Source organism: Pelmatolapia mariae, linkage group LG20, assembly GCF_036321145.2.
Source record: "Pelmatolapia mariae isolate MD_Pm_ZW linkage group LG20, Pm_UMD_F_2, whole genome shotgun sequence".
In the NCBI taxonomy this organism is placed as follows: Eukaryota; Metazoa; Chordata; class Actinopteri; order Cichliformes; family Cichlidae; genus Pelmatolapia; species Pelmatolapia mariae.
In genome coordinates, this window is record NC_086244.1 from 39239661 (window position 1) to 39256523 (window position 16863).

General features: G+C 40.6%; 1 protein-coding gene across 2 annotated transcripts in view; it reads right to left on the minus strand.

Moving 5' to 3' along the window:
- LOC134618033 (kelch domain-containing protein 8B-like) overlaps positions 1-16863 on the minus strand; it is a 244842-nt gene that overhangs the window by 166368 nt on the left and 61611 nt on the right. Inside the window, exons 2-4 of one of the 2 annotated variants that reach the window (XM_063463208.1) lie at positions 12065-12374; positions 11720-11905; positions 10989-11578 (exon numbers count right to left, since the gene is read on the minus strand). In XM_063463208.1, coding sequence (XP_063319278.1) covers positions 10989-11379 — 391 coding nt within the window. In that variant the 5' untranslated portion in view covers positions 11380-11578; positions 11720-11905; positions 12065-12374. The other variant, XM_063463209.1, reaches the window with a different exon arrangement.

Here is a 16863-nt window from a genome sequence, read left to right on the forward strand (position 1 = left end):
GGGTGACACATGAGGGGGGGGACAAGTGCTGAGAGGACATGAAAAGAGAACGAAGGATACAAAAGGACATCAAAAGACAGAAAAGCACATAAAAGGAGGAGAGGGGATTAGATAAAGGGAGGCGAGGACAAAATTCAAGGAGAAGGGAGAGGAAAGGAGAAGAGAGGAGGCCAAAAAGGAGAGGGCATGAAGAGGAGAAAGAAGCGGAAATGAAATTAGGAAAGGACATGAAAAGATTTGTAAAGGGAGGAAAGGATGTGGGGCTGTGCAGCAGTCCAAGACATGTCAATCATCAGACCACCATCTGAAAGACACACACACACACACACACACACAGCCCAAACATCAGAAGGCATTAGCTGAGAGTATCTGGAAGTTGCCTTGAACCACTTCCCAACACATGTTCAACACTCACTGAACTGCTTGTTGGTCTCTCTCACTCTCTTTAAGAGGCTGTCCAAGTCCAAGAAAAGATCACAGTCGTATTTATCAATCCAGCAATACTTCATGATCTACACTGAATGTGAACTCCAGTCCAGCCAAGAAAGGCCAGTTTAGTACCTCCTCATCATTACTGGTGTTTTCTGCCTTGCTACATGCAGTGATGGACGCACAGCCAATCTGTTGGAGCCAGAATTCTGGCTGGGTTGTAGGGGATCAGACACTTATTTCACTCTACGCCATGCCAATCAATTTATAGCTTCATGTAATGTACAAGTAAATAAGCTAAACCCTTCCTCACATGTAAACTCGATCGTTTAACACCTGCTGTTGTGACCAGGCCACAGGCTTGACAAGCATTTAAATGTTTCAGGTAAATTGTTTCCCAAAGACAGATTAGTCTTGGCTGGGTCATCCAGGCATATTAGCAATCAAAATTTCATTATCTCTTTACTAGGACAACACAAGCCCTTTAAGCAGCCGGCCTTGGGGATGAAATGTTTTTTTGTGTTAGCCCCTCTATTTAGCCCCGCTAAATAAAAGACTAGTCTCAGTGGAGCATTTAGAAATACAATGAGCTGACTCTCTGCTCATGGCACTTTGTATTTTGGCTCCACAATGGGCCTGAAGGACAGCCTAGCTGCTTGTTGTTATCTACCATTCCTGCTGTAATGTGTGTTCATCTGTTCCTCTTGATATCAAGGCAACTTCAATAATAAATGTATATATACAACATTTTCAAACTCTTGACATGCCTCTCTTAAACACTTATTTCTACAATAAATACATTTTTAAAAGATTCATAATGTCACATGCAAAATGTCTTTAAAATCAAAGAGTGACATATTTAACCTTAAAACTCTTTAATGAGAACTTAAACTGGTCTTTCTGCTCGTAATGTTGAGTCAGAGAGCAGATTATCTCAGACAGTAGAATAATCCCAAGATCACGGCATAGTAAACAGTACGCCCTGAATCTGTGTCTTCATGCACACATTCATGCAATCATATTAGCTCTGACAGCTTGACAGGACCAGTAGGAGGAGGTAAACACTGTAGGCACTTGGAGTGTGGGAGTTCTGCTGGATCAGTGCTGGAACGTTCATGCCATGTAGATGTGATGCGTTTGGTTAGAATTAAGCTTAGGAGCCCTCATCTCCATCTTTCTAGTGCTCCTGTTTCATGTTACGCTGATCTCTCCCACAATGATAAACATGCCAAAACACAAGTAAGAGCTGAAAAGTGTCAGCAGCAGCAGTGCTGCTCATATAAAAGAATGTTGTGTGAGGCCTTTTGCATGCCCTGTTAGTCTATCAATAAACAATCTGCTGCTGCTGCTTTTGTACTGAGCAGCGTTGAACCAGAAATAATGATACTGAACTCTCTGGAATGTAATAAATAGCTGAGTTTTATGAGAAATTTCAGATGGATTTGTTCTTTCAGATGAAATTCACAATTTATACCATGTTATCTATGCTTTATTTAAAATATATGAGAAAAACAAGTTCAACAGAGTTTGTAAGATATAAATTCATAATTTCTGGTCTAATTTCACATCAGAATGTGTTCTACTTGTGTTGTACATGAGCACTCTATACTACACCCATATTCTACGCATAAATTTGTTCTATCTAACATTCACTCTCCGATGAACACACCAGGAGTAACTTAGGGTTCAGTATCTTACCCAAGAATACTTTGGCATGCAGACCGCAGGGATAGAACCTCTCGATTGACAGGCACCGTCCTTTACCTCCTGAGCCAGAACCACTCCGAGGATGTGGTCCATAACACTAACACAGAGAGACAGACAACCATTCATGCTCACATCAATTTAGAATCACCGATCAACCTAACATGCATGTCTTTGGACAGCAGGAGTACCCTGAGAGAACCCATAAGGTGAACATGAAAGCTCCACACATAAGTGTCTTGCTGTGAGGCACCACTGCAACGCTCTATCGCCCTGTCCTGCAAACAGTAAAAAGAAAAACAGAGCCTTGATATGAGTTAATGCTGTGAAAGGGTTTATTTAACCCAAACTCTGATGTGAAAAATTTCCCAAATATCACACAAATTTCTTACATTTTCCCAAACCTAACCAAATAAGCATTTGCAACAAAAGTAACAGAAAACATACGAAGGCCTAACATAGCAAATGAACAAACTAAATCTAATACTGAACAAAGTGCAAAAATAATGGCAAAAATCTATTCATATGATACCGTCAATAAAGGCCTACAGAAAAGAACAGCCGGAACAAAAAAGGCTTTTTAGAATTTTAGAGCCTTCAGTGAGGTTAATACACGTTTTTGACAATGTAGCTTTTACACATTTCACTGTGAGACTAGATTCTTACTGCATTCATGGCTGTGTGAGGAGGTAAACGTGTGTCCCTTGGTGCTACTTCCCAGCTGTAGCCAGAACATTGTAGCTTGGATACTAACCTTCATCGCCTTACGGTTATTATTTAAATGAAGTAAGAAAATTTAAAGACCACTGCCCCTCATCACTCTAGACTTCCATCAGGCACACCTCATATCTCATTTAAATTCTGTATCCCTGAAAGAAAGATCCTACAACAGTTTCACAACAAAAGTTTGCCTCAAAATGTGAATTCTGCCTGTTATGGTATCAGTAGCACTTTAAGAATTCGTACAGGGAACTGCATAGTTTAGAGTATATCACAGTACCAACCAGAATACAGCAGCCAGGATGCTACACATGCAGGAGTATGCACATATACACGGCATTTGTATTCAGAGTGTTGGCCATTTGTAACACAAATCACAAACAGCTACATCTGAGCAATGAATCAAAAATGAATCAAAACCAACATTAGACATTACTTTTATTTTCATTTCACAAAAAGACGAGAGTGATGGTGAAATGCAACTGAGACAACTGCAATTTGCTGCTAACACAGCTCGGTACACATCTGCACAGACAGCATGCTAATGTGAAACTAGCCAAAAACCCAGAATGACATTATGGCTGAATGCATGTGGACTCCACCCCAGCAGCCAGAACCTGATATTCAACAGGTAACAAAAGCAATGACTCCGTCATGGTCCTGGGTCTGGGGACGCAGCGCTTATGTGTTTCTGGTTTATGAATATTCTTTGATTTTTTTCATGGTGTAGTCATTTGTATTTCAAGTTTTCCTAGTTATTATCTGCTTATATTTTGTAGTTTCTAGTCTTTAGGTTTTGTTACTGTGCCTCTTCTGTATTCCACATTTCATGTCTAGTCTCCCTTGTCTTCATGTTCGTTTTGTGTGTCTGTTTTCACATTACTTTCTGTTTACCCAGTCAGTTATGTTCCCATGTTGGTTTCTTCCCCGGTCCCTGTGTCAAGTCCACGTCTTAGAGATTGTCTCCTGTTTCATGTTTTATTTTGATAGTCCCTTGTCCTGTGTTCAAAGTGTTCAAATTGTGTCTCATTAGTTCCAGCTGTGTTTCCCTCCTGTTTCCCATCAACTCGTTATCCTTGGCTTATTTAGTCCTCTGTCTTCCTCTGCCTGTTGTTGGACGGTCTGCTCATCTCCTTTCGTGTTTCATGTTCCAGATTATGTCTTGTCGTTCCACGTACTTAGTGTTTAGTAGTTTTCATTAACTAACAGTAAAGAGAAAATAATGTAATGTATAATAGCTACTTTTTTGTGTAACTGTCCAACAGTGGTTTTAACAACCAAAGTAATAACACTAATCTGTGACATCAGTTGGAGCAAATCATTATCCTAATACACACACCAACTTAGTCCTAAGCTTTTTCAGTGTCAAGATTTACCTGTGGTGCTATTTATTATCCCTTTTTCTACTAGCAAAAACCCACCCTATGGTTTTTGCCAGGCCTGCATCAGACTACAATTAGAGTTGAGAAGACAACAACAAAAAGTAACTTACAGGAAAAGCCCCATCCTACATGTGGTACAGCTCATTTCATCAGCAGCTATATTCGTTGATTACTTTACATATGCTTTCTGTTTTTGTAACTGTTGATCAGCCTCTAAATAATAAGCCTAAATAGCTTAATTACTACTGAACTAATAGTAAACGTGATGTGCACAGTGTTTAAAACTACACATTTACACAGTCAATTAAAGAGGAAAGAGCACTACTTTTGACATTTTGCTACAGGTCAGAGATAGTCTAAAGAGCTCGGAAAGAAAATCATCTGGACTTCTTAAAGTTCCTTGAATACGTTTCATCTGAGAAGCTTCTTCAGTTCTAAGAGCAAATGGTGGAGAGTCCCAGATTTTTAAGCCCTATGGGAGTGTCCCCAAGAGGGTCATGGACCCCCTATTGATCCTCTACCTAATCACACAAGCCAAGGTGTCATTACGGGTGTAGGTCACAATCAGCCAAGGTTTCGAGTGAACCCACTGTGAAACCTAGCCCCACCCTATCATGTGATTTACTGAGGTCAAAAGGCCCAGGATGTGAGTGGGCGTTAAGGTGTATGGGAAGGAATCTCAAAACTGGATTATAGATGGCAGACAGTTGGTGTCGTAAGCCCCCGCCTCTGTTCAAAGATCGTTGTTCACAGTCTTCTTTCACTCCTCTTTCAAACCATCTGTCTTCTCTGTCCAAAATGTGAACATTGGCGTCCTCTTTGTCCTTTAGGTGCAGATGGACAGCCGAGTCTTGTCCAGTCGAGGTGGCTCTTCTATGTTGTGCCATGAGTTTATGAATAGGGGGGACACTCCCATAAGGCTTAAAGTCTGGGACTCCCCACCAGTTGCTCTTAGAACTGAAGAAGCTTCTCAGATGAGAGGTCAAACGTCTGCAAGGAACTTAAAGAAGTCCAGATGCTTTCCAATCTCTTTAGACTACGATGACCTGGATAACTGAGAACCTTCACAGAGATACAGATCAGAGAGTTTGACCCTCACATGAATATCAGTAACAAGGCATTTTAACTGTGAGCATAGAAATTGAGATGGAAAACACTGAAAAGGCATGGTAAGACTTTACCTCGTAAAAATAAATGACACCCGCTGTTTGCAGTGACTACTTGTGGACTTTTATTCTGGTTTTGGTTCTTTGGATATAAATTCAAATCTTTCAAAAGATTCCCCTCTTCCTGCCAGTCATGCTCATTTTTCTCCTTCAGCTAATGGTAAAGATAGCAATGAAAAATTTGGCAGTTGTTAAACTGACCGTATGTGTCACATGCACATGAACATGCAAACAATACATTCACTTTGCGTGCGTAAAAAGGGCGGACGCTCATAAACTGGCCTCAATCCCACAGTTTCTATATACAAATACAGAGAAAAAGAAACGTCACTTTATATTTGTAGAAAATAATTTAACTAATCACTATATAGATGTTACGAATCTTGGTACGCTTGGCAATTTTCAAGAAAATTAAAGAAGTCCATACGCTTTTCTTTCCAAGCTCCTTAGACTATGATGACCTGGATGACTGAGAACCTTCACAGACACGCTCGGTAAAGTTCATCAAGATTGAAGCTGTCGTCTTAGAGGAGTTTTGGAACAAACACAAAGACATGAATATACTACGCTGCTATCATGATGGTAAGGAAAATGATAATAATGACAGAAGACTGGAAATAGTGCATGAAAAAAATGATAGAAAACTATAAGTTGCGCTCCTTTGTATTTTTTCCTTCCTACTTCCTTCCACACTGCACTGCAGTTTCTCTGGAAACTACGAACCTGGAAACATAAGCATCCATGCTGTTAATGTTAAGCTTTTCTGTAATGGCACTTTTTCTCTAATGAATGTGACAACATCCACTTAGAAACAGTTTTGACTGCAGGGCTCCACAGGACAACTCTTCAGCCGAACTGGTTTCCGCACTCAAAGCATGTTCCTGCTTGAGTTCGCTGCTGGCTGGGTAAACATAGATATTGAATTTTATCAGGTCTGAAACATTGCACTAACGCAAAGAGGCTAAAGCCAAAGCTGTATCCAGAGCAGAGAGCCAGCCACAAGCCAGCAGCCTTGATAAGAGTTAAAGGATCAAAGCAGTTATGAGGAAAATTAATAAGATGGGTGAAAAAATGTATTGAATTTATAAATGTATTGGAAAATGGTGTAATATCTCGAATACCTGACATTTGTTTTGTTATATATAAATATGTTCCACTTGCTTTTGTTTGGTAAGATCAAATCTATCACACAAAGGTGGATGTACAGCAACCTTTTCAATGAATTATTAGCACCTCTTTATTTGCAGTTGTTTTACTGAAATAAGTAACAATTTGGGGAAATTTGTAAGGTTTGATTTCTTTTAATTATTATTATGAAAATAAAGATTGAGGGTTGAAGAAAAGTTGATTTTGCTTTTCATATGCTGTTAGTTGTACTTAGATAGAAAACTGGAATTGACAAAAAAATCCCTATCACTAGCTCACACTGTAATCGGTGCATCTCTAGTATATTTATATATTTTTATATTGATTTTTTTTTCTCATACACCATTTAAAACCACTGGGACTAAAACTGAAAGAACAACACTAACATTGTCTTATCACAAGAATAACTTCATTTAGGTGTCACATTAACTTCACAGTATACACTACTGTAATTTTAGTCAGATCTTTTGGTGTCTTGGTAATGGGGCTTTGACATGGCTACTGATAAATCTATTAACAGACACAGTTATTTTTACATATCGCTTTTAATGAATGCAGCCGTTTTGATATATGATATATGGTACATTATACAGCACTTTTCCCATCAGACTCATTCACAGATCACCGCTTTGGCTGCATCTATTCTTACTTGTGTGGAATTCAGCCTATATTATGTATTACAGTTGGTGCTTCATTTAAAAAGCACCTTTTGTATTTCTAGCCGGTCGGGTTATTTGAAAAGTGCCCCTAGCTGACTTGACGCCCCGGAAAAAAGTCGTAAAATATGCTCTCGATTCTATACATTTTAAATGACTGCAGCTAAACTTAGCACAAAGCATAAAGTCATTATCAATAGTTGATGATGCACGTAGAAAACATGGATATAAAGTAGAAATATTCATTATTTTCATGCAAGACAGAACTGTTAGTGTGTTAGAGTATGTTTAGAAAAAAAGTAACATCAGGCAGTTATTCAAAGATGCTAAAACTTCAAAACATGAGATCTCCCACACACCAAATATGTGTAGATTAAAACTAGATTATTCAATTAAGCAGTTAAGTCCTTCACCCAAGAGTTCTGCTATTCAGTTAATAGCAGGGAAATTTAGTAGAGTCCAATTCCCTCCAAACACTTTAGACAAAAAGAATCACTGTTCCAAAAGCAGAATGTTTGACAGTGCTTCTAATACATCTCTCTGCACATTTTACAAAATTACTGCATCATAGCTGCACAATGTTTCATCATAATATACCCATAATACTAAACCATGTAAAGTTTTAATATTCATTTGATAAAACATTCCAAAAACAAGCTTCAAGGATCAAACCGATCTGCAGTTCCCTCATCAGCAGCACCTGTGCTCTGTCTCTTGCATATTAAAACCAGTATAGGGCATATATACATGCACATCAGAGAAATATTCCCTTATTCTGTCTCTATTACCTTGAAAGGTCATATTGATTCCTCAGTTTATAAGGCCAGCGCTCAACAGAAAGCAGCCTGAGATGTAAACAAAGGAAACAGCAGGAAGAAGCACTTCAATGTCTCTTTTATTCTCCTTCTGTTCTCAGTTTTTTTTTTGCTCCGTATTGTAAAAATGTAAATCTCTCTGGACTTTTTGGCTAAAGATATGCACTCCATCTTTTCCCCTTTATTGGAAAGGAGATCAGTTCATTGTCTTGTCTTCTTTCTCCCTCAGCCTCGCTTTCTCACGACTCTCCCTTCCTCCTGCCAACATACACAAACTGACAGCCAGCACACGCCTGGGGAATGAGCATGAAGTCCAGTATGTTTATTCAGTGGAGGCAGACCGCGTGATGATTGCCTCTGCACGAGCTACGTTTGGTGACATTCTGCACCAACGAGGAAGCATGCACACAGTAGACATGAGCGCAGACACCCACAACTAATCTACTGACCATTTACATAATCAGAACTTTGGGCCTGGCCATGTGCAGTATTTACAGAACCTAAACCAAAGCTAAGCACCAACATCACGACTTGTGCGAGCAGCCATCGATCTGAGCACCACTCAGCTTTAATCACAAGAGAAAAACCTCCCACTCAGGAGACACTTTAACATCTGAAAAGCTTCTACCAAAATGAGCTGCTAATTAGATAACTTCGACACTTCGGAGAATTGAGTTTGTTGGTGCTGTGACTGTTTTAAAGCCTTACAAATATGTCAAAGCAGCTGCATACTCTTCTTCATCAGTTCTTAATGAGCCTATGTAAAGATTTTTTGGAGTCACTGAGGGAGGACATGCACAATCAAACACAAGCAGAGGAGTGCTCTGCAATTAGGTAAACCTGTCAAACAAAGACTGGACACGCTATCTCTATGATCTAGCTTTCTTTTTAGTTCTGGTGCAATACTGACTAACTTGGCTTTGTGTATCTGCTGATACCAAGCATTGTTTTCCTGACATTCTAATGCATAAAAGAATATACATTATTAGCAGAATGACAAAAAACACAGAGTAAAATGAAAAATAAAAATTTATTTCATCATTTGACTTTTTTTTTTTTTGTGTTTGTCTCATTTCAGCTAAGTGTGGGAGTCTTTACTGTGTGCTGCTGTTATTTCTGTTATCTCACTGTGAGTGCAGCTCCTCACACAAAGGCAACGTGTGTGGGAAACGGAATTGACAAGCAACAAGTGAAGTGAAAGAGTAGTTTTTTTGTTGATGGCAATAAATCTAACTAAAAGCCAATAAATCAAACGCCCCAGGAAGTATAACATCACACATAATAACACAAGAGAGAAGAGTCAAGGAGAAGTGGACTGGTTTTTATATGGTGCTTTACAAAACATGCCTCATCACACAAGCACTTGTTTCTAAACCTAAATGCTTTCCATCTAAAATTCACCGTCTGATAGATGCATCAGAAGGCAACTTGTGGTTCAGTACTTTGCCCAAAAATACACCACCATGCAGACGAAAGTAACCAGGAATCAAACCACCAACCTTCTAATTAGTAGATGACCTAAAACCTGAGATACAGCCACCCAAACCCACACGCAATGTGTCATCATTAAGCTTTTCATGTCACGGCTGCTGAGGCGAGCCGTGTGGTGTTGGAGGAAGGAGGACCCAAGATGCAAGCAGTGGATGAAAATGCTGGTGAAGTTTATTTACAGGGTGGAGTAGTGGCCAACAAGCAGTGGAGTATGACAAATAACTGATGACACCTAAACTGGGAGAACTAACATAACAGACCTGGGAACATACGAAAAAGGGATGAGAGGCAGAGAGACGCAGACGACGAACAGGAACCATGGAACACAGAGCAACACAGACTGACGCAGAGTAACACAGACGAACCGGCAACAGGCAGGAGAACACACAGGGCTTAAATACACACACCAGTAATCAGGGAATGGGCAACAGGAGGGAGACACAGCTGGGAGAAATGAGGCTAACGAGACAGGGGAGAGGTAAAACTGGACACACTGACATGAGACATGAACTTTCAGAATAAAACAGGAAACACAGACACAGAACCAGACAGGACACTGAACTAGACAGGCAGACTCACGAGCGGACACAGTGACACCATAGACAGACGGAGGAACACAGAAGTGGGAGCAGACAGGCACAGAACAAAACCTTAACAAATGGCAAACCTCAACCAAAGATAACAGGATAAACAAGCACAGGAAATAATATAAAGAAACACAAAACACTGAGTAGACAGACTCAGGACCATGACATTTCATGTGTATCAGCTCACTAAACCCCATTTGGTGGATAAATCAAAAACACTGGCCAACATACATAGAACACCTCTTTCCTGCTAGCAAACAGGAAAGCTAACATAGCTAACATGTGGCAAAAAAAAAGGAAAAATACATTGAAATTAACAGACTGGCCGCCTGTCACCTTTATGCTTTCTGGGACATCCTTACTAGATGGCACATCAGTGATCATACACATGAAACAATCCAGTCATTGGATGAATGGAAGTAGTATATGGAAAGAGGTAAAGCTTGAAAATGTAAAATTAAAAGGATTGCCCATCCTACAAATATTTAATGGTCAGAGGGTCCGGTGGCGCCAGTGTCCGACAGCCTCGCCTCTGTCAGTGCGCCCCAGGGCAGCTGTGGCTACAATGTAGCTTGCCATTGCCAGTGTGTGAATGTGTGTGTGAATGGGTGGATGACTGAATGTAGTGTAAAGCGCTTTGGGGTCCTTAGGGACTAAGTAAAGCGCTATACAAATGCAGGCCATTTACCATTTACCTGTAACCTCATCAAAGCTGCAGTAAACCAATAACAAGTACATCTTTAACTAAACTGGTTACAAATACTAAGCCATGATTGGACACTGCTCTTTGAGATCAGCAGATTTATGTTCAAAGTTTCAAAGTGAGAAAACTGTGACAGTGTGACAACAATATCACAAAGCAGAGCAGCACAGGTGGATTCTGCTTTCTTACCTTTCTCCACTGTGGTGACTCCCATGGATGGCTGACCCAGACTCGCCTTTGTCTCCCATTTGCCCTCATCGGGGTGGTACATTTCCACAGAGGCCAGAGGGGTCTGCTGCTGATTCATTCCCCCAAGCACCATAACCTGGCCCCCTAGCACCACAGCTGAGGCCCCCGCCCGCGCAGTAGGCAGTGGAGGCAGTTGGCTCCAAGTCTGGCTCTCTACATCCAGGACTTCAACGCTGTCCAGAGGCATGCCGGTCTCACTGCAGCCCCCGAGCACATAGAGCAGGCCTTCGTGGTAAACAGGCGTGCAGTAGACGCGGCACTGCGACATGGAAGGGAACTGCTCCCAGTACAGAGACTTGACAGGACTCACCGCCATCTCCTGCACAGGCATGTCTCCAGGGCCGAGAGGAGGGGACGCACCATCACACACACACCCATACACACACAGACACACACACACCACCGTAGAGGAGGTAGAGAGAGAGACAAGGAGGGCAAGCAGGAGAGGGCACGAAAAGGTGGAACGCAAGAAGTAGAAACAAGCAGAGTCACAAGCTTGTTTCTGTCTGTCTGAGTGACCACCTGAACTCCTGTGTCCACAGAGAGAGCGAGGATGACATGAGAGAAAAGAAAGATGGATGGGAGGGGGTGAAGAAGACAAGGATGTAGGTCAGTGAAAAGAGTGAAGTGAACAAGGAGAAAGGAGGAAAGCGGCAACGCGAGTCACTCACTCCTCAGCCAGATGTCACGACTCGCTCTCTACTCAAATGTTTTATTCATCCAGCTGTTGGTGTTTTCAAGCAGTGAAGCCATCTGCCCTTCAGTCTCCTCTATTCCTTCCTCTTCCAGCCCTCTTTTCTCCTTCACTGCTTCCTCCTGGGTGTTATTTTGGTTAAAGTTTCAGTCTCAGTATACTCCTGGGGGGGGAAATGACATTTGAACAGGGGTTTCTGAGGGCCAAATATTTAATCCCACAATAATCTGAAAGTCAAGGGCTGAGGAATTTAAAAAAGAGAGGGAAAAAATGAAGCAGCGAGATGGGTCTCAAGGGGGAAGAGGGGTGAAAGGATACTGACCTTTAATAATATCCTGACAATCCAACAAAAAGCCTTTTTGGCGCCTTCAATCAAGGGGCAATTATTCAGGGCTACCAGTGCCCCTCAGCTGTAGCTCTGTAGTTCTGTTTGCACCTTTGTGACAGAGCGCACAGAGAAAAAAATCCTTGCTCATGAACCAGAGTCTTTAAACTCTACAGGACTGTAACGACTACAAGTCTTTGTCACATTTCAAGAAAGAATGTTTTCTTTCCAAAAATTCCAAATCCTGGTGTCATCAGACACAAAGTGTGTGCTGAGAAGCTTCCTGGTAGCTTTGGAGAGGCCCAACCTGGAAGAAAAGACAGTGCAGGATTAGACGTGCACTTGGTAGTATAAATTAAAAGCTAATATGATGACAAGCTTATAATTACAATATAATTCAGTGAGACCAATGTGAGAGGGAAAATTATCAAAGTACTGCATGGCAGAATGTATTTAAAGCCCTGTTTGTGCTGGTGTAAACAGCATACAGTATGTGCAAATAGATCAAATAGAGAATAACAACTATTAACAAACAGCTGGAGTAATGGTAGTATAGTAATTATATGCTACCCATGTAAAGCTGGTAAGACCTGGCTAAAGCATGCCTCTGGTGAAAGGTTTTAATCTTTCTGTTATTATTAAAGTAAGAAGTGAAATGAAAGAGTTTATTTTTTATTCTCGATCCCATCACGGTCAAGCGATTATGGAAATCTTCCTACTCCAATCTGACTAAACTAAAAACAATCAATTTTTGTTTTGTTTTGCCTGTTTTTTAATAGAAAATGCACAATAATTAACAACAGTACTTGGGTCAATCGTATAAATGTGCCCAATTAAGCCACGCAGACATATTCCCATCTGCAGTTCCTGACAGTTTGAAGGCATTCATGAATACTATAAGAAAACCAAAGGCACAAAAGCATCTATGCATAGAAAAGAGCGAGAAGTATATGAATAATAAAACAAAGACATAACCATATATATTATTAAACAAACAGACCACTTATAATGCTTAGAAGCAAAAATAAAAGCACATGAAAGCACCAAAACAGAGAGAGTAAAAGAGTGACTTAAACACTATTTTGGGCTATGACAGCATGTCTGATTATCCAGCAACCATGGTTTGGTTTAGAGAAATGCTAAATCATTTGTACATGTATGAGTTCTGGGGGCTTATTAATCTAGCTCTCAAGGAGGACACTAAGGCGTTGGAGATACATAATCCTGCATCTGCCGCATTGTCTCTTCCCAGGTGGAAGCAAAAACCACCTTACACAGGAGGTGTCTGGGAAGCATCCTGGTCAAATGCCCAAACCACCTCAACTGGCTCCTTTTTGATGAGGAGGAGTAAAAGCTCTATTCCATAGTCCATATGAGCGAGCCCCTCACCCCCTCTCTCTAAGAGAGAGCTCCAACACCCTTCAGTGGAAGGGTGTAATCTACCTGCATTCACAGTATAAGCTTGTGACAAACTTTTAGTCTATTTAGTTTGTCACAAGTGTTCTTCAGCGTTAATTTATAAAATATAATCACAGTATTGGTGAAACAAATTGCAATTATTGTCCCTCAAATCCTTCAGCCCCATTTATTCTACTCTGTATTTATCCCAGTCAGCTCATCCTGCATTTATCTGCCTTCCAGCTCACTTGCGATGCAACACCACCAACAACCAGCAGCAGGACTGCGGTACAACATGCAAACAGGACAATTACTGCTGCTGATTGAGTTACAGGGTTCTGTTACCAAAAGTGGGAATTAGATGCAAATGGATCCAAAATCTGATAAACATTTGATCAATAAAGATTTAAATGAGCAAATGTAACATCTGCTGAATCATAATTGCTTAGTGCTCCCGGCACAAACATGTGTCAGGGCTGAGTTCAAACAATAGAGAGTTAGAACAACTAATCCAATCAGATCTCAACATAAGAGCACTGCATTCATATTTCAGTGTATCTTAGAATCACATTCATACTGTTGCCAGCAATGAGAAGCCTGTCTGTGCAATGAGTATGTGTCTGTGTGTGTCTGTGTGTGTGTTGTAGACGCAGCAGGAGGCGAGCACACCGTGACCTGAGGTATGACAAGGAAAGCAATGACATTTAGCAGGTGGGAGGAGAGAAAGAAAGCAACACAATATATAGTGTCGCTCTACTCCACACTTTCTCCTCTGCTGTCCTCATCTTCTAGCTCTATATGTTGACACTGTATTCATAATTAATGATGCATTCTTCCTCGGCTCAATTAGTTGGCCTTTAGCTGACCTTTAGGTCAAGTGAGAAGGAAAGGGAAATGAGGTGAATGCGTGTCCATACTTTTATATATGTGTGCATGCATTTGCATAGAACAGCTATGTAAATATCTTTGTGTCTGCATCAAGCAAGACAAAGTTATCATGTAAAAGTTTAGTCTCACCACGTTACCTGAATACCGGGTATTCAGTTGTGAAACAGCTTTCTACTATACACATCGCTCATATTTTTTAGCTAATATATGTTACACTGCCACTGGTGTCATGCTCTGAGAAATGCTTTCCATCTTATTAATAAAAAGAAGCACAAAAGGAAACGATACAGCACGTGTAGTTTTCACAAACCAGCCATCACAAACGGGAGATGCACACAAATGCCAATTAGAAAACTGCTTATTTTAAATTAAAGAGAGCTTTAACCAATCATGGCATGCGTGGTCAGGACTGTCAGTGGTGTGAGTCAGTTATTATGGAGATGGTGCTGCTCAGTACAACAAAATAAGTCAAGGAATAACCAAAATCCAAAATGATGTCTCAGGGAAACAAGTAAAATATTATTATAGGGTCTGCCTTACAATATAAAGCTCCTTGAGGCGACTGTTGTTGTGATTTACTGAATTGAACTGAATGAAGGTTTTTGTAAAGCACACTATACTCAGATACCAGTGTTGGAGATTGGAAACAAGCCACAACTCATTTCCAATGCTGCAGAAGGGTTACACAGACTGGCTGAAAGAAAGGTGGGCTGGAGTGGGTCATCTCACCTCTGTGATGGTTTGTGTTGGCATTTCAGCCAATGGTGTCAACATTGATGGAATTATGAACAAAGAAAAGCATCGTCAGATTTTGATCTATCAGGCAATTTTTCCAGATGACAGTTAACTCAAAAATACTGCCAACTGAATAAAGACATCCCTTTAGAGAAAAAAACACACAATGGAACAGTATCGGCTCTACAGAGACGGACGTCAACATTACTGAAGCATTGTGGGATCATCTTGACAGAGAATGGATCAAAACGTAGACAACATCCGAAGAAGAGCTTTGAATGTCCTTCAAAAAGCCTGGAGAAGTACTCCTTAAAGAAATTACAAAAAAGCTTTTTTACCCTCTGTACTCTTGCTTTTTAGCAAAATGACTGATATGGTAATGATCAGATTTTATGAAGGTGTTTCTAAACATGAAGATTTTAAATTGATGAAGTTATACAAGCAAACAGTTCAAAGAGCTGGCATAAAGAAGTTTCAGAAAAAAGCGTTGTTAATTCTACTCTTGGTATAAACAGCAAGCTAGTGGCTAAGTATAAGGAAAAGACATGAGACTGAATGTGGATCACCATCCAGCACTTAAAAATCCCCACTGTCTATGTATATATTATCTATAGTGATCAACACATACCTGTGATGCTGCCAAATATGAGACTGTCAGATGTGGGATTTGCAGTCATATCTGGCACCATCATGGGTTGTGTGCAGTTAGAAGTCATTGAAAATAAAGGCACATGCCTGGGGCCTAATATAAGCTTAATATCAACCAACCAACCAAAGCACTTTAGCTGCATAAAGCAATGGATTTTTAAATGTTTTGTGGTTTCATATTGGTGCTTGACATTTGCAGGTTCACAGTAAAGCCAGGTAAGCTTCAGTAGAAAAGGTCATAAAACCTGGCACCATAAATTTTAATTTGTTTACTGATGTCATAATTAGATCTTTCAACATTCATTTTATTAACCACTTATCAAATTCACGAAGAGGTGGACTACAACCGGGAGGGGCTGCCATTAGATTTGTCAAATTGTCAACTGTAAAATTACTAAATTATTCCTGGCCTAAAATTACTAACATATTTATATAACTATATATAAATATTAACAGCAGGCATGCAGAATGCTTCTACAATCATAGGACCATGATAGGATCCCATGTGTGCAACAAGTCCAGTCATGAATTTCCTCACTACTAAATATTCCACAGTCAGCCATTAGTGGTATTATAACAATTGGAAGTGATTGGGAACAACAGAAACTCTATGTAAAATCACAGAGTGGGATCAACGGGTTAACTTTCTGTAGTCAATCATTACAGATCTCTAAACTTCATGTGGCCTTCAGATTAGTTCAGGAACAGTGAACAGAGAGCTTCATGGAATGGGTTTCCATGGCCCAGCAGCTACATCCAACCCTTACACCCCCCAGTCAAATGCAGAGCGTCAGATGCAGTGGTGTACAGCACGCTGCGACTGGACTCTTGAGCAGTGGAGACATGTTCTCCGGAGTGACGAATCACGCTTCTCCATTTGGCAATCTGAAGGACGAGTCTGGGTTTGGTGGTTGGCAGGTGAACCGTAATTGTCTGACTGCATTGTGCCAGGTGTAAAGTTTGGTGGTATGGCGTTGTTTTTCAGGAGTTGGGCTCAGACCCTTAGTTCCAGTGACAGGAACTCTTAATGTTTCAGCATACCAAGACATTTTGGACAATTTCATGTTCCTGACTTCTCGTCTTTCCATCAGTGTCTGACCTCACAACTGCACTTCTGGAAGAACCTT